The sequence below is a fragment of the Vespa crabro genome, chromosome 8 (genome assembly GCF_910589235.1).
Source record: "Vespa crabro chromosome 8, iyVesCrab1.2, whole genome shotgun sequence".
NCBI classification, from domain to species: domain Eukaryota; kingdom Metazoa; phylum Arthropoda; class Insecta; order Hymenoptera; family Vespidae; genus Vespa; species Vespa crabro.
The window spans coordinates 4,883,489-4,907,575 of record NC_060962.1 but is presented as its reverse complement, the minus strand read 5'-3'; the positions used below and the strand labels follow the sequence as shown (position 1 = coordinate 4,907,575).

General features: G+C 30.4%; 4 protein-coding genes and 1 long non-coding RNA gene across 13 annotated transcripts; 3 read left to right on the top strand and 2 right to left on the bottom strand.

Moving 5' to 3' along the window:
* The first annotated feature begins 74 nt into the window (after positions 1-74).
* On the top strand, positions 75-966 carry LOC124426182. The gene is made up of 2 exons (XM_046967566.1): positions 75-539; positions 607-966. Exons 1-2 carry the CDS (start codon positions 75-77, stop codon positions 943-945), a joined length of 804 nt encoding a protein of 267 aa, XP_046823522.1. The 3' UTR covers positions 946-966.
* A 570-nt stretch (positions 967-1,536) lies between these two features.
* Positions 1,537-5,530, top strand: LOC124425964. Of its 2 annotated transcripts, XM_046967102.1 has the most exons (3): positions 1,537-1,767; positions 2,079-3,687; positions 3,765-5,530. In XM_046967102.1, the coding sequence occupies exons 2-3, from the start codon at positions 2,176-2,178 to the stop codon at positions 5,334-5,336; spliced, it is 3,084 nt and encodes a 1,027-aa protein (XP_046823058.1). In that variant the 5' UTR covers positions 1,537-1,767; positions 2,079-2,175; the 3' UTR covers positions 5,337-5,530. The 2 variants fall into 2 exon arrangements, with proteins under 2 accessions (XP_046823058.1, XP_046823057.1); XM_046967101.1 differs by having other exon boundaries at positions 1,537-3,687.
* LOC124425966 (protein rolling stone-like) lies at positions 5,418-12,270 on the bottom strand. 3 transcript variants are annotated; one of them, XM_046967105.1, is made up of 2 exons: positions 11,981-12,270; positions 5,418-7,069 (listed from the first exon to the last, which is right to left on the bottom strand). In XM_046967105.1, exons 1-2 carry the CDS (start codon positions 12,090-12,092, stop codon positions 6,204-6,206), a joined length of 978 nt encoding a protein of 325 aa, XP_046823061.1. In that variant the 5' UTR covers positions 12,093-12,270; the 3' UTR covers positions 5,418-6,203. The 3 variants fall into 3 exon arrangements, 2 of the variants coding, with proteins under 2 accessions (XP_046823061.1, XP_046823062.1); XM_046967106.1 differs by lacking the exon at positions 11,981-12,270 and adding an exon at positions 8,151-9,188; XR_006942622.1 differs by lacking the exon at positions 11,981-12,270 and adding an exon at positions 10,181-11,323 and having other exon boundaries at positions 7,026-7,069.
* Positions 12,271-14,267: 1,997 nt separating this feature from the next.
* LOC124426347 (voltage-dependent calcium channel subunit alpha-2/delta-3) lies at positions 14,268-22,881 on the top strand. 6 transcript variants are annotated; one of them, XM_046967936.1, is made up of 15 exons: positions 14,597-14,656; positions 15,070-15,151; positions 15,234-15,307; positions 15,539-15,652; positions 15,775-16,046; positions 16,471-16,859; positions 16,988-17,307; positions 18,172-18,432; positions 19,306-19,434; positions 20,027-20,388; positions 20,562-20,766; positions 20,872-21,463; positions 21,545-21,900; positions 22,149-22,445; positions 22,589-22,881. In XM_046967936.1, the coding sequence occupies exons 5-15, from the start codon at positions 15,787-15,789 to the stop codon at positions 22,877-22,879; spliced, it is 3,462 nt and encodes a 1,153-aa protein (XP_046823892.1). In that variant the 5' UTR covers positions 14,597-14,656; positions 15,070-15,151; positions 15,234-15,307; positions 15,539-15,652; positions 15,775-15,786; the 3' UTR covers positions 22,880-22,881. The 6 variants fall into 6 exon arrangements, with proteins under 6 accessions (XP_046823889.1, XP_046823890.1, XP_046823888.1 ...); XM_046967933.1 differs by lacking the exons at positions 15,234-15,307; positions 15,539-15,652 and adding an exon at positions 14,268-14,422 and having other exon boundaries at positions 14,539-14,656; XM_046967934.1 differs by lacking the exons at positions 15,234-15,307; positions 15,539-15,652 and adding an exon at positions 14,272-14,422 and having other exon boundaries at positions 14,552-14,656.
* On the bottom strand, positions 22,813-23,967 carry LOC124426351. The gene is made up of 2 exons (XR_006942710.1): positions 23,785-23,967; positions 22,813-23,423 (listed from the first exon to the last, which is right to left on the bottom strand). It is a non-coding gene; the product is annotated as an uncharacterized LOC124426351 (long non-coding RNA).
* Between the last annotated feature and the right edge of the window lie 120 nt (positions 23,968-24,087).

Genomic DNA, 24,087 nt, shown 5'->3' with positions numbered 1-24,087 from the left:
AACAAAATATCAGAACCTATTGGGTTGGAAAATTTAATACAATAATATTAACATTTAATAAAGAGCATAAATATATGTCAGGAAGCTGTAGAAAATTACCTTATATTCGAATACAACCTTCTACCTTACAGCCCTCTAAATGTTTAGAGGACTATAGTAAGCCTAAATCCAAAAGAGGTTTATTTAAATTTCGTAAGTCTCCTCCTGTAATTAAAGAAAAACCTACAAATTGCGAAAAGATTGAACCTATAAAAGTAAAATCATCTTTTTGGGAACGTATTTTTGGAATTCACTCAAAGAAATCTTGTCCACCATTATGTGTCTGTCCAATAACTTATCAGAAACAAATGGCATTGCGCAAGCAAGATCCACGTTTGTTAAATCCATGTTACCAATTAACTCCTGGAGATGTGCTAATTTATACAGAAATAATTAAAACTAAAAACCAAGAATGTCCTGAACCACAGCCAAAACCACACCATCTGTATAAACTTCCTAGAGCTGTCTTAAGTAAAACAATCATAGCGAATATTGAAAAAGTAATGATATAATGACATATCACATTCTTTAGTTCAAGAATATGTTTATTTGAATCTTCTGTTGTAGAAATTACGTCCTTATTCTGCATTACAATGTCGAAATCATAATTGCAAAAGTAATAAATTTCAAATAAATCCAATTCCATTCAAAGAAATGAGACCAATGGAAAAAGAAAAGTGTGCATTCACTTGTAAAGATGGAATTACGACTAATAATATAATGCAACCTTTTAATACAAAAATGAATCCATATGGAATATCTTTTGTAAAAGTCATAAGAAATCCCAAACATTCATTAAGCCAAAATTTACAAACAAAATCAACATGTGAAACTGAAAGAATATCAGATGAAAAGATAAAGGATCAAAAGGATGATTTACAGTTGAGCGACATAAAAGATCGGTAATTAAAGTTCACTTACTTTTCAATGTTTTAACAAATAACAAAAAGTTATCTTATTACAATTAATAAAAATTACGCATATTATAAGTATTATAATATTGGTAAACTTAAAAAAATATTTCTTTCTCAAAAAGAATATAATTAATCGTATTTCACTATATTTAACAATTTTTTCATATACAGTGCAAAAAATCATGAAATTAAAAAAAAAGAAGTCTGAATTTTCAAATAATTTTACTCGACCAATAAAAATTCACAATTTAAAATTATACCTTAGAACAGAGGGCGCCACGTAACAGACGACCAGTAGAAACTAACCAAACCATCTAATACGTAAAATCATTTTTTATATATAAAATTTTAAATTTCATAATTGTAAAAACTAAAACATAATTGACAAAACAACAAAAATAATAAATTAGAAAATATTCGATAACGAAAGTATATCTCTCATGATTGAAGTATTACTTTTCTTTATAAGTCGATTACGATTGGACACTTTCAAGAAAAAAAATGTATAATCGATCTATATCGATCATGACTGAGCATTCGATATAAATTTTATCACATTTTGCGTTTTATTGCGTCGTATTATTTATAGTATATGCCTGCAATAAAAGTATTTTTGCAAGTATATTTGACGTCATTGATCAGATTTAAAAAAATCTATAAAAGTATTTTTTTCAGATAATTCAAACAGATTACGATTAAAAACAGTTATTTACATAATTAAAAGATTATTCGAGAACAGTAGAAATTCTGTGATCTTGTGAAATTAATTACTTGCTACTTTAACTGTTTTCAATTAAAAAAAAAACCCTTGTTCGTGAGTATCAACCCTTACACGTATATGTGTAAATACAGACCAATAATATATTTATTTCATTGCAAAGGTTACTTTCGAAATAATTATTAAAATAAATATTGAGTCAGTATTTAAAAATTTCATGACAAAGTCGAGAAAGAGCTAAAAATTGTAGGAAATAGAAAAAACAAAGAAAAAAAAGAAAAAGGATAAAATAAATAAAAGGATAGAAAATAAGAAAAAAATAAATAAAAAAAAAAAAGAAAAAAAAGAAAATAAAAAAAGTTATCCGATGGAATAAATATTCATGATCGTATCATTCATTTTGCCAGCCGAGTGAGAATCGACTTTGTTGGCTGAGATCGCCCTCGATGGCGGCATTGTCGCTTAGTGTGGACCCCTATAGAATCAGAGCTACGGGGCAGTCAAATGTCTCGTAAAGGAGTTCCCTCCGCTTCTAAGTCAAAACAAGTCCCGCGAATCTTTCGTAACCGTCGAGCCCCATCGTTCGCCCGTGTTTGGACTCACGTGGACGTAGGTATCGGTTCAATTACATCTGAACAAAACGATACGAATTCTCTAACGTCTTCTCCGGACGATAGGAAAAGACGAATCGACGATAAAAAAGGAAAAGTGAAAGCAAGAATTAACGAGGAAACGATCGGTTATACCGAAAAGGTTTGGTGCTTAGATTATTCGTCGATTCACAACGGTGTTCTTTCAGATAGTGGTGTTGATTTAATCGAAAAGACAACAGACGTTGAGACAGTTGCCGACATCGAGAAATGGTTGAAAACACGAACCGAGTCCGTGTCAAGCATGGACTTAGACGTTATCAAGTCGGAGGTAGAAGAAGGCGTCGAAAGATATTTGAACAACGAATTGCCACACTCTTTCCTGGGAAAGGATCCTGATGCACTCTCTATAGATATAGATTTGTCCGATAAAAAACTTAACCTTAGTTATGAGCATTCCATACTACAAGAACTTCAGACTGAGAAGCTGTTGGAGGTCTGTGAAAAGGATGATGAATTCATATTGCCTGAATTTAGATTGGATCAACTTGATCCTTTATCTCTTTCACCTGACGATATGATGGTAGCTGGAGAAATTTTACCATCCACTAGTGTTCCAACATCTTTGAATACACCCAATGAACATCTAACTGATACATCTATTCAGTCAGAAGAAGGAGTCCAATTGATAGGCGAAGGAGAAGAAACAGAGAATCATACTTCGGCGGATGATTCTGTAGAAATGGCAGATTTACCTATCGATTTTGAAAATATTAATGTTATGCAAGAAACTTCGGAATCTAATAATATCGTTTCCTCTCCCAAAAGTACATCAAATTCTTTTACAGATGTACTTAATAATGATAATGTTATAGAAAATACAACAGGTATTATTAATATAGCTAACTCGGGCAATATAATTATGGAACAATTGAAATCAAAGGCACGAATAAAATTGGAACCAAGGATTATCAAAAAGCGTAGAAGATTATCCGAAAAATTTGATAAAAAAGTAGAATCAAAAGAAGGCGTAATGGCTGTTGTTGCTATATCAACCGATAAAATTTCTAATATGACGCAAATTGTTATTAATACTGGTACAGAGGAACAAATATATCAGGGTAAAACGTCAGAATTGATTGAAGCTACCGGAAATTTTCCAAAACTGCCAAGAATAGATACTTCCTCTGGTTGGACTGGAACTTCCGAGTGTAATTCTGAAATGAATCCAAGCAGTCAACATGAAATGATAATATCTAATGCTTTAGCAGAATTAGGCGTTACAGATGACAATTTGCAACCTGTTTCAATAAGTGAGCACGGGAAACTGTGGTTATGTCCACGAGAAGATTGCAATAGACAATTTAGTAGACTTTATGCTTTAAAAGGACACTTACTAGCACATTACGGAGTAAGACCATTTAAGGTATGAAGTATATAATTAAAATTCTATTTGCAATACATTTTCTTATTCGTATAATAATATAATTTACTTTATTTCAGTGCGACTACGAGGGATGTACATGGGCATTTTATTCTGAATTTAAATTAAAACGACATAAAGAAACTCATTCAAAACGTAAGGATTATGTTTGTAAAGTAGAAGGTTGCAATAGAAGATTTACTACCATATATAATTTATGGAGTCATGAGAAATTACATAGTCGTCCAAATAGAATCACGTGCCAAGTACCAAATTGTCAGGAAAAATTTCAAACAAAAAGAGCACTTGAATTGCATATGAAATCACATGATCAGAGCCATGCTCCTTATGTTTGTAAGCATGAAGGTTGTGGTAAAAGGTATTATAGTAGTAATGCATTAACATCACATCAAAGGTGTCACAGTTATAAAGAAATTGATGTAAAGTGTTCATGGCCTGGATGTGGTAAGGTATTTGATAAACCGTGTAGACTCAAAGCACACATACGTTCTCACACTGGGTGTAAGCCATATCTTTGCACTTTTCAAGGCTGTCAGTGGGCTTTTTCATCATCCAGTAAGTTGAAAAGGCATCAAAAAAAGCATACTAATGAACGGAAATTTATATGTGATGTTGCTTCCTGTGGAAAAGCATTTATGAGGTCTGAGCATCTTAAAGAACATAGATTGACGCATAAGGAAGGGAGGTACTTTCAATGTTACATATGCAATACACAATTTTCTGCAAAAAGTAGTTTGTATGTACACATTAAGAAACATCAAAATAAAGAAGACATAGAAAGAAATTCACGCGAATCTTCAAATAGTCAAAAACGTGTTAAAACAACAGAATCTCATTGTTCTAGAGTAAATCCTGTTATAAAATTGAAAAAAAAATCTATAGAATTTAACGAAGAACTTATTTCCCAGAATGCTTCTGTACCAGTATTGTCTCAACCATGTGAATCAAGTTTGAATAATGGCAGTGAAAATCAAAGTTTAGAAGTTATAACACATCAAAATGAAATAAAAACTTTATATCATTGTCCTGTAGAGACATGTACAAGATCATATAGTACAAAAGCTACATTAAGAGCGCACATGTCGAAAATACATGGTACACCTATTGGAGATTGTGATAAATCATTAAAAAGTAGACTTACAGACATTACAACTGCTAATACGGACTACATTTTATATGCTACACCTTCTTCAACATCAGAAACCACAGAACAAATGATCATGGTAACACCTTGCGATGCTGTTATCGTTAGCGCATCTTCGGAAATGAATTCTTTGCCTGAAACGCAACCACCTCTCTTAAGCACAGTGCTAAGAAATGATTCTATCCATGAAAATGCACTGAATGAACAATTATTGCAATCAAATCTCAGAAAAGATCATGGCTCTGCAAGGACCAGTTTAACATTTTCAGATGTGTGGAAATTAAAAACAAATAGTGCATCAATGAACTCTGTTGCAGGAGCATCGGATGTTATATTAGGTGCAAGTGACATGGAAGAAGAATTATTGTTTACTGAAGAATTACCATCAATGTATTATCAAGATGATGTGGGAGGAACAGAATATCAAGTTTTATTACTTGACTCAGGACCATCAGAAAGTGCTGTAAATTTGCGTGGTCTTGAATAATGTGTTAAATGTTTCAATATTATTAAAAAAAAAAAAAAAAAAAAATGGTCACTATTATTTTAAGTATAGTGTAGAATTGAATATGGTCTGTGATTGAGGGCCATTTTGAGCCCACGATTTATTTGTATAACAGTCCATAATTGCTTTACACATCGTTATTTTATTAATAAATTGTTGATATTTTTTCATAAAAATTATAGTCTACTTATTATTTTATTTTTCTATACGAAATTTTTTTTGACAATGGTTAAATATTCGTTGTTTTGTATACAGTAAATGTGTATACAAAAATTAAGATTAAATGTTAATGTTACAATCGCTCATTATTTGATTATAATGAATACTTTTCTACAAAATCAAGGAACTTTTTTATGCACATACAAAGTACATCTTTTTATGTAATACTTAAAAAATATCTATTCTAAGATTTATCATAAAGCGAGGTATGCGAAATCATTTTTGCAATAATATTATCAAATGACGCATTGATAAATACATGAATGAAAAGAAGCATGAATGAGTTGTATATTGATAATAGATATAATTTTAAAATTCGTCTGATAATACCATTATAAGACAATATTGATAGGTGATAAAAGAAAAAAAAAGATCTATATAAATAAACATACATGTTAGAACTGATCTTGCATATTATTCTAATATCATTGTAAAATATTGAATTATAAACGAAACTTAGTTTTAAGATATCAATAGCAAGATAAATGTATAATGTACTATGATATTTAATTCTAAATTTCATATCAGATGAAGAGCATTGGAATAAACAGATAATAGGAATGCTTCAACACTTATCAAGTATGTGGATTTAAATATCAATACACCAACTTATTACAAATATTTCACTAATCAAACAATTTCTGCTTCTTTTTTTGTTACAGTATAATCGATTTTCGTCATTAAAGGAATATTGTGGAATTTTTTAGCAATTCTAGCATACAACCAGTCTCTGGCTTTACTAAAAAAACACAGTATCAAATGCATTAATATAATAAATGCCATACCACCTATACATATTATTAATGTTTGACCTGGCTTTTCCCAATCAAGAATTTTGTAAATATAATGATATCCATATTTATCCAAACCACCTGCTGCATAATATATTACAGAAAATATTACATAAAATAATATTATAATAAGGCACCACCAAACATTTTTCATATATAATGGAACACTTGTGATAGATAAATCTATAAACATTAAAATGCTATTACAAACATGTAATAAGATATTTAATGGATCTATATGATGAATTTTAGGATTGTATACTGCAGTCCAATAAGTAATAGTCACACCCACAGCTAAAGTAGACGTCACAGTATAGAAAATCCAATAGGACTTTTCTAACATCGTTAATTTCATATTATAAGGATTGAAGTCTGCATCCTTTTGTTGTCTCCATCTTCTAAAAACTATTATGGCTCCTAGAAACGCTTGTGTTACTCCCAATAGCAAATCCCAATTCGTCAAATAAATCGGCCATTTTTGCCATTTAAAGAGAGGTTCGTAACTTCCGAATTCGAAAATTGAGCAGAAGATAATACTGATCCAGGCGATGAATACCAACCAACGATAAAGTAAATACCAGGTAGCCACGTATATTTGACATTTTGGTTGAGAAAATAATTGTACATGGGGTGGCTCTGATTTTGTGTGAAAGTATTTTTGTAAGATTTCATAATTCCAAAATTTATTTAACATAGCTTGGCGACCTGTAAAAAAAAAATATATATATATATAAATATGACATTATTGCAATATTATAAGTAATTATATAAAATTTGGGAACATTTTTACAAACGATTGTTTTTTTTTTTAATATAACGCTTCATAATAACTTGAAATTCAAAACAAAGGTTAATACAAAAAATATTTGAAATATAACACAAAAATATTTAAACATTTACTTTTAAATTTGCTTTATCATTATTTTTAAAAGTATTACAAATGAGGTTGGTATTTTAATAACAAAGTAAATTATATCTATAATTTAATGTTTACTTAGATCTTTAAAAAAAAAACAATAAACTTTTATTTATATAGTGTTAAAAAAAGAAAGCAAGAAAAAGTTTGTAAAATAAAAATTTTCATTATCTTGCTATAATAATTGTTCTATTTTCATAAAACAAGAATATCATGAAATAATATTTAACAATTCTTATGTATTACGAAAAATATTTTATTATTTTAACTATGAATTTTTCAGCTCATATTGAAGCATAGCATTTCTTAAATCATATATATTTCTTTTAACTTTTAAATCTTATATATGTTATCAGATTAAAATTTATATATTAAAAATAAATATTTCATGAAGAATGAATTGAATTTTGTTTTTGAAAATTCATGATTTTATTTTTCACTATAAGATGTGTTTCATCCTAAAAATAAAATTTATAGATTAATAAAAACAGAAAGCCGCGAATTTTTCAAATTGCCCTAATACTTTATTTTAATAATCATACACATTTTCCAAATAATTCTATATACATATTAATTTATTTAATTTGAAATGTATAAACTCTAATTATTGATATAGCATGAAAAAGTTTTTCATTTTACTTAATATTTTATTATATATATATATATATATATATATATATATATATATATATATATATATATATATATATAATAAATATTCAATGATAAATAATGACTTTTGTATTTTAAAATCTAGAACTATACCAATTCTACCACGATATTCAAAATAGCATACACGTGACTGACAAGATATAGATAAAATGTAAAAATTATTGCACTAATTTTTAACAAAAATTAAATACGACTTACATAAAGAACACTGAAAACATAAGAGTATAAATTTGCGAGGTGATAATAAACCTTTTATATGTAAAACCATGTTTGATAATTATTTACTAATATCAGATTAGTTAAAAATTTTATTATACGATACTATTGATCCTCATAACCTCAAAAGAGAAATAAGACGTTTGCGCAGATAACAGTGCAGCATATATCTTCTCTGTAATTTCACAATGAGAAGCGCTAATTTCAGTTCTATTTTCTTACAATTTGCAAAACACATTTCTGTTTTTCAATGAATATTTCGTTTCAATGTTAATCGTTCATATATTTCTTATCAATTATTATTATATCCTCTTATATATATATATATGCATCTTATATAATGCAATTAAAAAAAAAAATTATTTCTAACATACAAATTTGACGTATGTTTTTGTGTATAATTAACACATATAATTAGAAATCTATTTTTCTAATGGATTCATACATTAAAATTATTGTATAATATCAAAGAGAGTGAACATTAAATCTTTAATCATCATAGTAGTCATAGCTGACAAGCAGTACCAATTAACCTCGCTAACCTATGGCGCTGAGGTTCACACGAAGAAATGGCAGATTATAGTATATACAGAAGAGGCCGGAGATCGTGCTAGTTGGGTCAATCAGTCAATATTAACTCCACGTTAATTTATTACAAACTTGTCTTATTATTATTGATTTGGTCATTTGAACGCAGGTGACATCGTTTCAATAAATTATTTTTAATATTTTCTTTTTTATGTTCGTAATCTTCTTTTAAAAATTGTTCAAATATTATCAATTTATTTATCTTCTGAGAAAATTAATGATTCACTTCAATTATCAGATTAAATTTCACGAATTTTATACGATCCATCATCAAATGTTAATACGAAGGAAAAAAAGAAACAAATAAATAAAAAATAAAATGACAAGCATGATAGGAAATCACATTGACAAGTAAACATTACATATCTTATTATCAGTTTTCGTATCATGAATTTTAACCAATGATCAATATAATCACATGCGATAACCAACTGTTTGTTTAATCATAGATAAAATTAAAAAAACAATCGATACGTATACTTGAATGAAAAAAAAAAAAAAAAAAAAAAAAAAAAAATGATATAACTCATATATTTGAAGAAATATTAATGATTTTTTATATGAAGAATTTTTAATAACTATTATCATAAAATTTTTAATATGATAAAATATGCAATACAAAATCAAATATTAGAATACAATACCGAACATTCTGATGCATAATAAAGATGAATAATATATAATTTCGATGCATCATAATTATAAAACAAGTTTGAAAAAAAAATTAAGATAACATACCGTACATTATTGCATACTTACTTTATTGATGAATTCATATTGTTAGAAATAAAATCGATTTGTGATCTTTTGATCTACATATGAAAACATTTTATATTTTTTTATGTACGATAAATGAAACTATCGATGTAATAGGATGAGCGGATGTTACAAAACTAATTATAAGATAAGAGTTCTGACAGAATATTACCTTCAATCTACTTAACGATTTTATTCAAGATATGATATTGCTCTTTATCTTTATAAACATTTTAAAAATTACCATTGCGTTTACTACTACTATTACTACTACTACTACTACTGTTATTACTACTACTACTACTACTACTACTACTACTACTACTACTACTAATAATAATAATAATAATAATAATAATAATAATAATAATAATAATAATAATAATAATAATAATAATAATAATAATAATAATAATAATAATAATGATAATGATAATAAAGTAAATATTTGAAAGAAAATATGATTAAAAAGAACAATCATAAAGAAAATATAATTCGTAATTATGTCGATCTCGAATTAGTTATAAGAAAAAATAAAATAAGCATATATGAATATATATACGAGCACGCGCACACACACACATACACACACTTGCGCGCGCGCATTCATTCGCCCGTTCGTTCACTCTCGGGAAAGATATAAACATAAAATGTTTATTTACACGTACAACTCGAAATGACGATGTAATAAGTATAAATTCGTACAAATCCTTGATCGTATTGCCGACTGAGGAAATGTTATCGATGCGTTTATCAATCTCTTTGATCTTAGAAAACATTTGAGTCTGGTCTGACTGTTCGGAAGTACGCCTGATTCGTGACTGATCGATCTCCTGTACTGTGTATGATCAAAACCGCGTAGCTTGGATGAAACGATTCAATTCGTATATTACCCTTTCCTCTTCTACTATCCTAATAGCGCTACCATTAAATTGCTTCATCATACCAAGCGCAACCACTATTGTATATAAGTTATAACTACAGAAAAAGACGACGATGATGACGACGACGACGAGGATGATTCGTTATTGTGTTCGGTAGACACGACTTACGAATTAATTAGTTTAATAAATCTTCTTAGTGACCTTCAACCTAACATTCTAAAGTCAGAATTAATGATCTGACTAATAATTATTGATAATATTTGTCATTTGTTTGATTCCTTTGCTTTTTAACAACGAAAGTAATACATACTATGGATAATGAATAACGATAAGCTGTATAAGTGGTACATACAAATACCTATACTATACACACACACATATCTATATTATGTAAATTAAAATAAACTAAAATATTTTGCATTTTCGCTATCAGATAAATGTATAAATAATATTTGCATATATCTACTTGTTTATAATTTCGTACATTATTTGTCTTTGTATAAAATTAAATAAAACATTTCGTAATATATGTTACATTTATTTTTATAAACATAACTGTTATGTGATATATTTGTCAATTAACAAGTTATCAAAAGCTTTAATTTGACATAAGTATAAGTGCAAATTTTATATTGATAAAAGAAAATTTTTTATGTGAATAAAAAAATTAATGTATTCCAAAATTTCTTCGTGCAACGCCATATTGGCTTTCGTACGATCGGCAAAAGGCGATTCTACGTATGGCCAGATGTCCATTTATCCATGCGTGCAAGTGAATTTATCCTTATGGTTCAATATACGTTATTAAAAGTGAAATCGAAAGTTCAAAAGATTAATAAAAAATTTTAAGCGATTAAAACTAATGTACGTTACATTGACAGAATTACATATTGATTATTAATTTTACATACAATAAAATTTCGATTATCATTCAAGATATTAAATATTTATATAAATTCAAATCAGAAAAAATAATCAAAGAATATATAAATAAAAAAAAATATTAATTTCTATATATATATATATATATATATATATATCAGTATATATATATATATATATCAGTGTATATATATATATATATATATATATATATATATATATATATCAGTTCGAACAAACAACATGACATATGAATCATTAACGCATTTACTTAACAATTAACAGAAACTATTATTATGTATTGTTAGCAAAAAAACAATAGATTATATCACACGTCCAACATTGTTTACATTTATAGACTAATCAAAAAGAATCGTCTAAAAGCGTACGTGAACTTCAACGATATGAGATTATACAATACTAATCTCTTTCTCTCTCACTTTCTTTCTCTCTCTCCCCCTCCCTTTCATATTTTAAGTCGTAAGATCAGAAGAAATTTTCCCGCCTAAGATAACCATCATTGTTTCCATGAACGATAATTAAAAAACATTCGATATGACTAGCGAGGGATTTCCAATCGATTTTCAAATAAATCGATGATCGCTGTAATTTTTCCTTGTTAAGTTCGTTACGTTGTTTTCTTAAAAATCGTCTGTCAGTACCAATGGCAACGATAAGAAGAGAGGAAAAAGTAAAACGCACCGATGGTAGTCACCGCTAAACTGACAAGGGGATCCTTTATCCTGTCACCGATACATGATGTTCTTTCAGGAAGATCTCGATTATTATCTTTGTTGTTACACTTTGAAGGCATTTTATAGCGGACCTCCTGCTTGAAGAACGCCTAGTTTCTAACTGACTGCCTGCCAACAGCGCGTGGTTGAAATCAATATCAATCCCTGTACACCTTTAACTTCTCCCTCCACTGACTCTCATTCTCTTCTCTCTCTTTATTCTCTTTCTTTCTCTTTCCTTCTGTTTCTATTCATTTTTATTTTTTCTCCTTTCCATGAACACACACATCTAAAGACCCTTCCGCACTCCCTCGCACTATATCGCACTCTCTCGCACTCTTTTTTCTCTCTCTCTCTCTCTCTCTCTTTTTCTCTCTCACCTTCTCTTTTTCTTCATTTCTTTTTTTCTTTTTTTCATGAACACACACTTACACACCTACACACATACACATACATACACACACGCATCTATACGCTTGCGCGCACATACAGAGAGAGAGAGAGAGAGAGAGAGAAAGAGAGAATTACACCTGTAATTCTGTTTCGTTCTCTCACTATGTCTACTATCTTTCTTTCTTTCTGACTCCCTCCGTTCATAACGTTCTTGGCGGAACTCTTTTATCCACGCGATTCTCAACACGTGCTTACCGGTATTAATGGTCTTATTTCTATGCTTGAATGAACAGTTGCACACTATCACATGTTTCAGCCCTCTTGCATTAAGATAAAATAGATTATGAAGTAAAAAAAAAGAAGAAAGAAAAACAAAAAAAAAAGAAAAAAGAATTATAAAAATATACGGTTAATCCTTCCATTACCAAATATAACTATAGTCATTCATTATTAAATGCTTACGCTGTATTCCATTTACTGACTTTATTAATTAAATAAAAATTTCGCATTGATTCATAAAACTTTGATTATATTAAATCAATAGATGAATTAAATAAGAAATCAATTATTTTTATATGCAAAAATTATCAAATGTTAAATTATGTCAGTAGTAAAGTATGTATACATTCGATGTGTAATAAAGTATACGGTTGCTTCACGCTAAAGTTTAGCCTCTTTAAATTGTCCTTGTTGACCTTCATTTATCAACAGATTTTAATCAACAGTTTTTTCTACTGATCAGCTATAAGGTTACTTTATATGAAAGATTAGGTATTACGCATGATTAGAGGATGAACTATGTACATGTGTGGTGTGTGTATGTATGTGTGTTTGAGCGCGCGCGCGTGCGTATGTATATGTATTGATAGAAAAAAATAAAACAAAAAGAAAATAAATGGGGGGAAAAAATTTTATGGCTTTGTTCGAAAGTTTTATGGTCTTAAGGTTTGCGAGAAAGGTTCTTGGAAAACGAAGGATCCAAGGTTGGCCAACATACAAAAGGTATAATTAATAAGCATTTTTGCCAATATTTTTTGGGGAATGAGAAAAAAATAATTATTATTTCGTTTCGTAGAAATTGTTAAACTGAAAGAATATCTTCTTGAAAGGAGATCCTTCTTCGAAAGGTGAGAATTATTTGTTTGACATTTTAACTTTGAATTTTTATATATTTAAATATACGAAGAATATATGGTATAATTAAGAAAGATTTTTTACACCCCCTAGAGACCTTACGACTACAAAGATCGTATCCGGTATACTCGAAGGTATTCTCCGGTTAACTATGTCTACATAACTGGCTTAAATAGTTAGTGCATACAACTTATGTACATATATACAAGCGTATATATGTATCTGTATACATATAAAAACTATTCGATAATATTAATTTTACTTATAAAAAATAGTATATCTGTTTATACAAAATATTATAAGTTTTTACATATATTATTAATTTCATTATGTTTCGTTCGATAAATATATACAATCTAATATTATCATAATAATTATTCACTTATCCAAGCACTTAAGTTCCTATAATAGAAATTTACTTATGTGTATCTCTCGTAGAAAGGGTTGCACTTATCGACATCTGCTGATTATCGTCAATGCATCCACGCATCCATGTACAATGTGTATGCATATGAACGCATATTGCGAACATCAAACGTATCAAAAGATCTACTCGAAAGTAGATCATAAAGTTCCTTTCTATTAGCCGAAATTTTCTAAATATATGTATGTTGGAACAAATGAGATAGAGAAAAAGAGAGAGAGAGAGAGAGAGAGAAAAGGCGCGTAAAGAAAGTTCCGAAACGGATACCACGAGATTCTAGATGGCGCTGTACGTATACCAAAAATAATACCGGAACACCGGTGTAGTCGTTGGAAGAAGAGGAGGGTTTCGTTATTGAAGTAAATCTTAGAACGTTGAAAAAGAGAGATAGATCGAGTGAAAGGGAGAGGGAGAGAGGGAGAGTAGCGTCTTTTTGTACGAGTGAAAGACAAGAGAAGGGTAATGTTTCCTTCGTAGACATTTGTGTGTGTGTGTGTATGTGTGCGTGCGTGTATTTTATTTTTTCTCTTTCTCAAAAGACAAAAACATAAAGTTACACTTTTTTCCATTTCGAGTTTTGTCCCTAAGTTCCACCGCATTTGCGGTCATGGCGATGGGAATGATAGATCACCGGTTTGTCGTCTACGTCCTCTTCGTCATCGGTAGCGGTTGTCTTGCCAACGATGCTAACATGTGAGTTCATTTACATTTGTAAAACGATATTTCTTCTATCTCCTCGAACACGCATAAAATTTAAATATACTGTATATATGGTGGGCATACAAAATTCCAAATATATTCTCGTAAAATCAATTACAATTTTTTGAAATTTTTTAAGCTCTCAGTTAGGCTTACAGTATCGCTAATTAGGCAACTATTAGTTGTACAATTTGACAACAAAATAATTTATCTAAAGGATCTCGAAAAAGAGTAATTAATATTTAAAATCATCCTAAGAACTTTTGGCCTACCCTGTATATATGTATCACGATGATCGGTAAAGTAGCACGAATGTTAAAATATTTCTGTATATGTATTTGTGCGCGTTTGATCATTTTTATTAACAAACTTTTTCTTTCATTTTTTTTTTCTTTTTTCGTTTACAGAGTCAGTAAATGGGCACAGAATTTAGGTACAGAATTATGGGAATTGGCAAATGCCGTAGCACGTCCCGAAGAATTATTAACAGTGAGTATAATGCATTTATGCATTCTCTACCTTAATGCTTTCCATCTTTGCTCTCGATATAACGCTCGTAAACGCTCGATAGACTATTTTCGTCGTGCGTTCGTGCGCGATGACGATTTCTTTGATGAGGGGATGAGGACACACTCGAGATATAGGGTTGGATTCTAAGATATTTAATATCGACCTATGATAAGTAAACCTTTGGTATATTGCTCTTAAGATAATTGTTGTCATCACTGTTTCGTTAAATTTATACGAATAGAATAAAATAATAGGTTCTTCGTTTTATTTTTTAAAAGTGACATGTATCTTAACAATTTTATAATTTTAACGATGAAATGTAAAAATGTTCTAACGAAATTACATTTTATTATTGAAATTACGAAGACTGACGTAATATTTGAAGAATTGCACATGTAGCTTGTGAGCTCTGCCTGCGACTATAGATGCCACTTCTGTTACGTTTCAACGAAGATATAAAACTATATTCAAAAATTATATGTAATTATCAGAATTTAATACATAAAATTATCAGATATTAATTGCTAATTATAATAATTATATTATATAATCATAATTATATTATATAACGTATAATTTTTTGCATTCTTTTGTTTTATCAGATATACAGAAACATGAATACAATAGTACAGGATAAATCTGGTGACGAACTAGTCAATATAATAAGCGAAAACGTTGGACGAATGTTACGTAGAAAAATGGATGCTGTTACTTGCATTCGTATTGCGGCCGAATCGAATGCCGAAAATAATTCTTCTGAATCGGAAGAATATAATAGTAATTTTACTTATTTCTCAGGAAAGTATAGTCAGGTAATCGGTGAAGAACAGATCGAGATACCTGAAAATATGTTGAAGAACAAAAGTATATATAGGTAATAATTAATTAATAATTGTTTAATAATTGAAACAATTAATTTATTTCTTACTTCCTATCTGTCATCATTGTTACATTATTATAGAGGATTGTACGCCTAGTACATAGTAGCGATTATATGCATAGTGTCGTTTGTTATGTGGATCGGAATTTACCAATTGCGATTGGAATGGGGTTGGGAATCTCGCGGTAATGCACTGTATTCTCGTTCATTGGTTAAAGATCAATCCATAAAGTGAATATATACATATATATATGTATATATATGATATATACGTAGATAGATAGAGAAGATATTAACAGTATCATGATTGTCAATACCAATATATTAGATTTAGAGAGAGATCGTATATAATAACAATGAGGATAAAAATAATAAGGTGAAAGATATTTTAGTTAATATGACAAATTATATTTTATAGACAAATGAAGTTAACACCAGACTCACATTTTTATAATATTCCTGTAAATACGAGCCATTCGTCGGTACATATACCGACCAATGTTTATGATTTAACACCGGCTGTAATGGAGGATATAAGGAGAACGGAAATTTTAGATGAAACGTTCCGACAGAATTATGAGTCAGATCCTGCTTTATCTTGGCAATACTTTGGTTCTGTTACGGGAATGTTAAGACATTATCCATCGATGCAATGGAGAACCGACAATCCAGATTCAGATGACGGTGGTGTAGATCTTTACGATTGCAGAGTACGTAGTTGGTTTATCGAGGCTGCAACTTGTAGCAAAGACGTGGTCATCCTGATGGATACTAGTGGTAGTATGACTGGTATGGGATTGACCATAGGTAAATTAAATTATAATATAAATAAATATATGAATTTAATAAATATAATTTTTTGAAATTTCATGGAAACATATATAACTCAGAATCATTTGATAAATTAATAATATGAATTTCATATTTCCTTATAGCAAGAGCAACGGTAATGTCAATATTGGATACACTTTCGAACAATGATTTTGTTACTCTTTTAAGTTACAACAATCAGACCGAAGATATGATACCATGTTTCAAAGACATGCTCATCCAAGCGACACCGGAAAACGTCGATACGTTTAAGAATTCAATGAAGGATATAAAGACCGAGGGTATCGCAAATCTCACCGAAGCATTTACCAGAGCTTTCAGTTTGCTCAAAACTTATAGAGAGACACGTGGTTGCAGTGCCGATACACCTTGCAATCAACTGATTATGTTAGTTACGGATGGAGTGCCTGGAAATCTATCGGAGGTATCGATAAACGATATAATATAAGTTATTTAAGAAAGTATTAACATTTTTTTCGCAATAATATTGCGTAATATAATAGTATGGGTTTACGGTTATAATGGACGATACGTTAGATGGATCTGGGTTAGTTATTCAGTTGAAGAAAATTTTCTATCGTAAAATCGACATAAAAGTAAGTGGTACTCCTGCGTGAATGTTCTTGATATGAAAAAAGGGGTGCATTCCGAACGGTATCTTCTACGAGTACCTCTTCAATTTTATGAGATCCCACTCGAAAGGCCAAGTATAATAGTCTCTCACTCTCTCTCTCTCTCTCTCTCTCTCTCTCTCTCTCTCTCTCTCTCTCTCTCTCTCTCTCTCTTACTCTATCTTTCTTATTTCTCTTCTTATCTTACAATTAGTACCACGCGTGTAGTACTATTATACTACCCTCTTCCTCTTATTACACTTTTACTTTTAATACCCTATATTATTAAACGAGCAATTCTTGTACATTTTCTAGAGTGCGAAAAAGTGATTTAGCTAAGTCTCGGCTTTGGGAAAATTTATTTAAGATCCATCTAATTAAATTAACCAAATAATATATAAGTGATTTTATGAGTACACAATGGTGCATAACGATATTCGTTGAACTTCGTATGTCTATCTTAACAATTATTATTATTATTATTATTGTAGTATTATGTGAATTTTTACGTAGAATAAAATAATAATTAGATAAAATTTACGATTATAGGAATATATAAAAAATAATTAATGCGTTCAATGAATAATAAAAAAAAAAAAAAAAATATACTAATAACTTTCAAATATTACTTTCATATGAAGTGATTAAGAATTTTATCCTCGATTGTTTTTTCATAGGTGTTTCAAACATGGAACTGGCAAGATAATAATACACACATACCAGTACGTGTATTCACTTACCTCTTAGGTAAGGAGGTCACGAAGGTACGCGAAATCCAATGGATGGCCTGCCTTAATCGTGGTTACTACACCCATGTGCATACACAAGAGGAAGTACGCGAACAGGTGCTCAAGTATATACCGGTTGTCGCTCGACCTTTAGTTCTTCAAAAAGTGAAGCACCCTGTCGTGTGGACGCACACTTATGCTGACACAACGGTGAGAAAATGTTTAATACGCTTCACTATTTTTCTTTTGTTTTGTTTTCTAATTAAATTTTTTTCTTTTTAAAATTAATTAATCAATTAATCTATCAATTATCACAAACAAAAAGAAACGCAATATATATATGTGCATATGTGTATAATACAAATGGCTCGTTAAACGATTAGAAAAATTGTGTTGTTTTCTTTAGGATGTATTCCGTGACATCACTAAAGATCTAGTTTATTGTTTTATGTGTAAATGTTCATGAAATTTAACACAAGTAAGATCTATAATGTCATGCGTTACACACGGCTGCTGATTGTCGGTACCCGCTGAAGTGAAGAAAAGAAAAAGCGCGAAGGTAGCATTTATGCTATCCGAACCACGTCGTCAGTTTCTTGTTACGAGATAGCGGAACAAACGGCCGCGAAACCTCATAGCTGTCGTTGCCACGGGACGTTTCTTGTAGATGATTCTTATTGTGTTATGTATACTCAGCTACATACATACATACATACATACATACATACATATATATATATATATATATATATATATATATATATATATAAGAGAACCTCAGACAGATCATTCAGCACCATATGTGAGATAATATAATACCATTAATGGAGAAAAATGAATGATCGACAAAAATATGATTTCATCAAGATAAAAATATCATTTCATCACGACAAAAGTTGCATAATGTGAAATTGATTATAAAATAATTTACGTTTTGAAATTAGCAAAGAAAAAAAAAATGTGCATTGCTTCGAGAGCGTTCGTTCTTCTTAAAAAAAAAAATCTCGACATAGGAAATCGGGAAAGTACAGTAAAACTTTGTAAGCCTGATGATTTCCATTCTAAACATACGAATTCCATTAGAATCCGGCACTTGCCACGTGGCTATGGAAAGTGATGAAGCACGAGAAGCAAAAGTCCCGTCTCGAGAAGTACCTCAAGGGAAAACGTCTGGGCGTGCGAATAAACGAGGATGCCATCTACATAAAGAAGGTTCAAGCAAGCAACAACAAAAAAAAACTATTCTCCCCTATCACCCTGCTTGCCCTGAAGCTTCGGATGTGTTTCCTTTATTTTTTTCTTTTCTTTTTTTTTCCTTTTTTTTCTTCCTTTTATTTTTTATCGCCTATGCACATCAAAACTCTCTAGAAAAGTGTTAGTTTCTGGAACTGAGAAGCAGAAGACAATGAGAACTTCTCTTATGTTGGTCGAGGCAAAAAAAAAACAAGCAAGAAAAGTATACATCCAAACGTTTGAAAAATGCGTTCTTATCGTCTACTGATATTCAGATCCACAATTTTTATTTTCTTTATGTTATTTTTAGTAGCATTAGTTATGTAGATGTACGTGAGTTATTTATTGTTTAATTAGTTAGATTAATGTTATAATATAATCCATGCCCGGACTTCCTTTAATTAGCCTCACCACGCTCATTTGCCTTTAGAGTAGCTCGTTTTTCGTTATTATTTGGTGTCTTTTATTTGAACGATGAACGAAAGATATAAAAAAAAAATAAGAGAGAGAGACTGGTATTTGATTAACACGTTAAATACGTCAAAATTAATTCTTTTGTTATTCTTCACAGTTACATAAAAATGAGGACGTCAGGAGAGATCCAGCTACTTTGAACACTACATTCTGGCAAGAATATAGATTGCTTACGTCCGTCAGTACACCGGTATTCGATCGCAAAGGAAATCGTAACAATAGAACCAGGATAGCAAATTTACTTGGTATAGCAGGCACTGACGTTCCCATCGATGATATTCGGAAACTAACTTTACCGTACAAGCTCGGCGTCAATGGTTATGCATTTATCGTATCGAACAACGGCTATGTGATATTACATCCGGATTTAAGACCCGTTCATAAAGGAAGACTCAAATTAAATTATAACAGTGTCGATCTCACTGAAGTGGAAATTCTTGATGATGGTCGTGGGCCAAGGTAAAGTGAAAGTCCTTTTTTTAACGTGATGTTACACCAACTCATCGATAGGAACGAGAATTCGATAAATTTCAACTTTACTAACATGCATACCTACTATATCAAAAATAACTGAATAATAAAGTTAAAGAAGAATATGTTTGACGTTCATTGTTCTTCAAAAACGAGCACAGGAATCCTGGACCGGAAATATTGGCACTCCGTTCAGCCTTGGTTGATCACAAACGTGGCAATATGAGAGATGTTCCGGTTAAGCTCCACTACGATGATTATCGTCGCGTGACTTTGGAAAGACGTGACTATTTCTATGCACCGTTACCTGGTACACCTTTTGGTCTTGCGGTTGCTCTACCCAATTATGGTACTACTTGGATAAAAGTAAGTAGGTCAATTGAAATTGTATATATATTTGTATAAAAATGTTTCCATCGTGATTTAAGGATTTTTTTGTTTTTCTTTTCTTTTGTTATAAAATTACAAAAGGTAGGAGATGAAATTCGTAGGAATCAAGAAAGAAAAGTAAATAATGCTGACTTCTTCGTTGGTAATTCTTGGCGTGTACATCCTGGCTGGGTCTATTGTCGCTTTCATTATTTAGAAGGACACGAATTTGACACACCGGAACAGGAATTACGCCATTTTTTAGATCTATTAGATAAACCAGAATGGCGATGGTCCGACCAATACGAAGCTTATCCTATATCTAATAACGTGTCGCTCGATGAAGACCCAGAATGTGGAAGACAAACCTTGTTCCATAATGATTATTATTGCAACAAGGAACTCATGCAATTATTAGTATTCGATGCAAGAGCAACAAACAATAGCTTTGCCGGTGACTACATTGTCGATGATCCAATAGTAAGAAAATTAGCGGATCAATATAAAATTTTCTTAAGATTTGTCGCAACTCAGAGTGGCCTTACAAGGTGGCATCATTTGGTAACTAAGGAATTAGCAGATAAAAACGATGATATTGAATTTGGTGATCTCCATAGAAGAGCTGTTAATGAACCATGGTATAAGGGTGCCATTTTTCAAAATAATTTGGATCCTGATAGTATATCCATATCAGGTATTTTTATCTAAATCTTAAATAATAAAGTCATTAATAAAACATAAATAAGTTTCATCTTTCTATTATCATAATTAATAGTTCCTTGGGAAGCGGATGAAGGTGCTATAGTCACAGCTTCTATGGGTATATTTCCTACATACGGTGAAAAAAAAGCACCAGCAGCCGTAATTGGTTTTCAAATGCCAATGGCAGGTTTGTATCGAAAGTTTGTCGAATTAACGTCAAACAATACGGAATCGGAAATGAACTGCAACCAAACGTGGATCGATTGTTACTTGCTGGACCAGAATGGATACATAATTATCTCGGAAGCTTACAATGACACCGGTCAGTTTATGGGAACTCAAGAAGGAGCCGTAATGGATTCTATGATTCAACAAGGTATCTTCAATGCTGTCGAGATTTATGATTACCAAGCTTGGTGCGAAGAATTGGTATGTAAAATAATATTTATATTTAAATAAAATAAATTAACGTACGTTCGTCTTATTTTCTTTAATTTAATTTTTTAATTAGATTGATAAAATTTTGAGTTGGTACATAAAAAAAATACTCGAACAGTAGCGATATCTTAGAAAGTATTTGTGAATTCTTCAAAGATCTGTGAATGTATGAAAGAATCAATACGTGGCATCGAACTTTGTTAAAAATATTGTTTGAAAAAGAAAATAATATTTTTCAGTGCACCGAAGGAGCAGCATACATTCCAACGGATCCGCTAACTTATCTGTGGAAACTATTGCTCTGGTTTCTGTTGAGAGTGACGTGTTTTACGACCCAGTTCGTAAACTTGCCTCTTACCTACGGTAAAGTTCACCTAGACGAAGATGCACCGGATCCTCCACCTCCGGCACGCCCTTATCTCTATCACTATCCGTGCGATCAAAAGAGAACATTATACATGATGAATGAAACTGTAGCTGCCAAAGTAGTTAGAAATAATCCTGAACATTGTTCAAAACCATATTACGCGCAACGAGTTAGTATATTATTTTCAATTATTTTAATATAATATATAATAATTTTTAAGCTATTAATTTACATCTATGTATTAAATGATCTTTTTATTAATAGAACAAACTTAGAATGAATTAATATATAGAACGATATTTATAATTACAGGTACCTCATACAAATTTATTATTTCTCGTTATCGATAGTATGTATTCAACGTGTTACGAAAGACTCGAAATAACACCCGTTACTATTTCACCATTCGAATATACTAATGGTACAGAGGATAGACCTTGTCATAAAATTCCACTGAACGATCTAAAAAGAAGACGACTCGAGGGATGCTTTACGGAGCATCCATTAGAGCACGAGATCGAAGCTTGTGGAAGAGGATCGAAAGAAAATATTTCTTTATTTCTTGTATTTCTTGTTATATTTAAAATAATATATTTAAGTTAAAATATCTGATTATTCAACAAAAAAACAACATTATCCAATCATGCTGCGTTCATTCTTTTTTATTCATCAATTATTATCCGCTTGAATAATTTTTATTTATGATTTTTCCACTTTAACAAATCTCGATCAAATAAAGATACTTGAAAGTGTAATAGAAACTGATCTCATTATATTCCTGTATCTTGCGTTCCATTGCTTTCCTTAAAAATTTAATTAATTATTTTTACGAAAATAAAAACAAATACGAGAAGAAAGTTTGAATTAGAAAAGAACAACAAGAAAAAAAGAGAAGATGTCGTTAATCGAAGAATAATAAAAGAAGAAAGAAATAATATCAATTATCCTCATTGTCTGTCTGCCAAATCTCCTTTTTTTTCTCCTTCTCGAGCTCAAGGACATTTAAGAGTTAAAATGTGTAGATCGATCGGGGCAAAAGAAAGGGAGGGGTTCAATTGGCGATCACTTTTCTGCGTGAGATGGCTTTCTGCTGGCGACGATTTGTCGGATAAAACCCATTGCAGAAATATTTCTCCAGAAAAATGACCTATTTGGCAATAGTTATGATATCAACCATTCAATTCTTATGACTCTTAAGTAAGAGATCATTTAAATATAAGTCCTATTTATTATTTACTTAAATATAAATCCTATTTGTATTCTTCCAATCGTCAACAATATATGTGTATGTGTAAATGTACATATATATATATATATATATATATATATATATATATATATATATATATATATATATATATATATATATATATATATATATATATATATATATATATATATATATATATATATATATATATATATATATATATATATATATAAGAAATGTTAATATTCGAATTAAAAATATTGTTAATCTATAAAAATCAAAGCGAAGGATAGTCTACCTTGTATCCCGTAGAAGAAGAAGAAAAAGAAGAAGAAGAAGAAACAGAAGACAAATCCAATCTCTTTAAAGATACATTGAAAATCCAAGGAATTCGAAGTTGTGAAAGTTTATCGTTGTCCTAAAAAGGAGACATTGCTATCAATTAGGATGTTACGTTATGTATAAAAAAGATAGACAGACTGGCGCGGCATCGCGTCGTCAGGGGTTTCGACGTCGTATGACGGTCGTTCGTAGGACGATGAGCTTACGCGCAAGCTCGAGGTCAAAAGCATTTGCCGATCGATAAATGTAGAAACCACTA

Excerpts from the sequence above, each read along its gene's own strand:
- LOC124425966 (XM_046967105.1), bottom strand. The coding sequence starts at position 12,092 with ATGCCTTCAAAGTGTAACAACAAAGATAATAATCGAGATCTTCCTGAA. Across the intron at positions 7,070-11,980 it reads TTTAGCGGTGACTACCATCG|GTCGCCAAGCTATGTTAAAT; the intron begins GTGCGTTTTACT and ends TTTTTTTTACAG.
- LOC124426347 (XM_046967933.1), top strand. The coding sequence starts at position 14,571 with ATGGCGATGGGAATGATAGATCACCGGTTTGTCGTCTACGTCCTCTTC. Across the intron at positions 17,308-18,171 it reads TGCCTGGAAATCTATCGGAG|GTGTTTCAAACATGGAACTG; the intron begins GTATCGATAAAC and ends GTTTTTTCATAG. Across the intron at positions 21,901-22,148 it reads AAGCTTGGTGCGAAGAATTG|TGCACCGAAGGAGCAGCATA; the intron begins GTATGTAAAATA and ends AATATTTTTCAG.
- LOC124425964 (XM_046967102.1), top strand. The coding sequence starts at position 2,176 with ATGTCTCGTAAAGGAGTTCCCTCCGCTTCTAAGTCAAAACAAGTCCCG. Across the intron at positions 3,688-3,764 it reads ACGGAGTAAGACCATTTAAG|TGCGACTACGAGGGATGTAC; the intron begins GTATGAAGTATA and ends ACTTTATTTCAG.
- LOC124426182 (XM_046967566.1), top strand. The coding sequence starts at position 75 with ATGTCAGGAAGCTGTAGAAAATTACCTTATATTCGAATACAACCTTCT. Across the intron at positions 540-606 it reads TCATAGCGAATATTGAAAAA|AAATTACGTCCTTATTCTGC; the intron begins GTAATGATATAA and ends CTTCTGTTGTAG.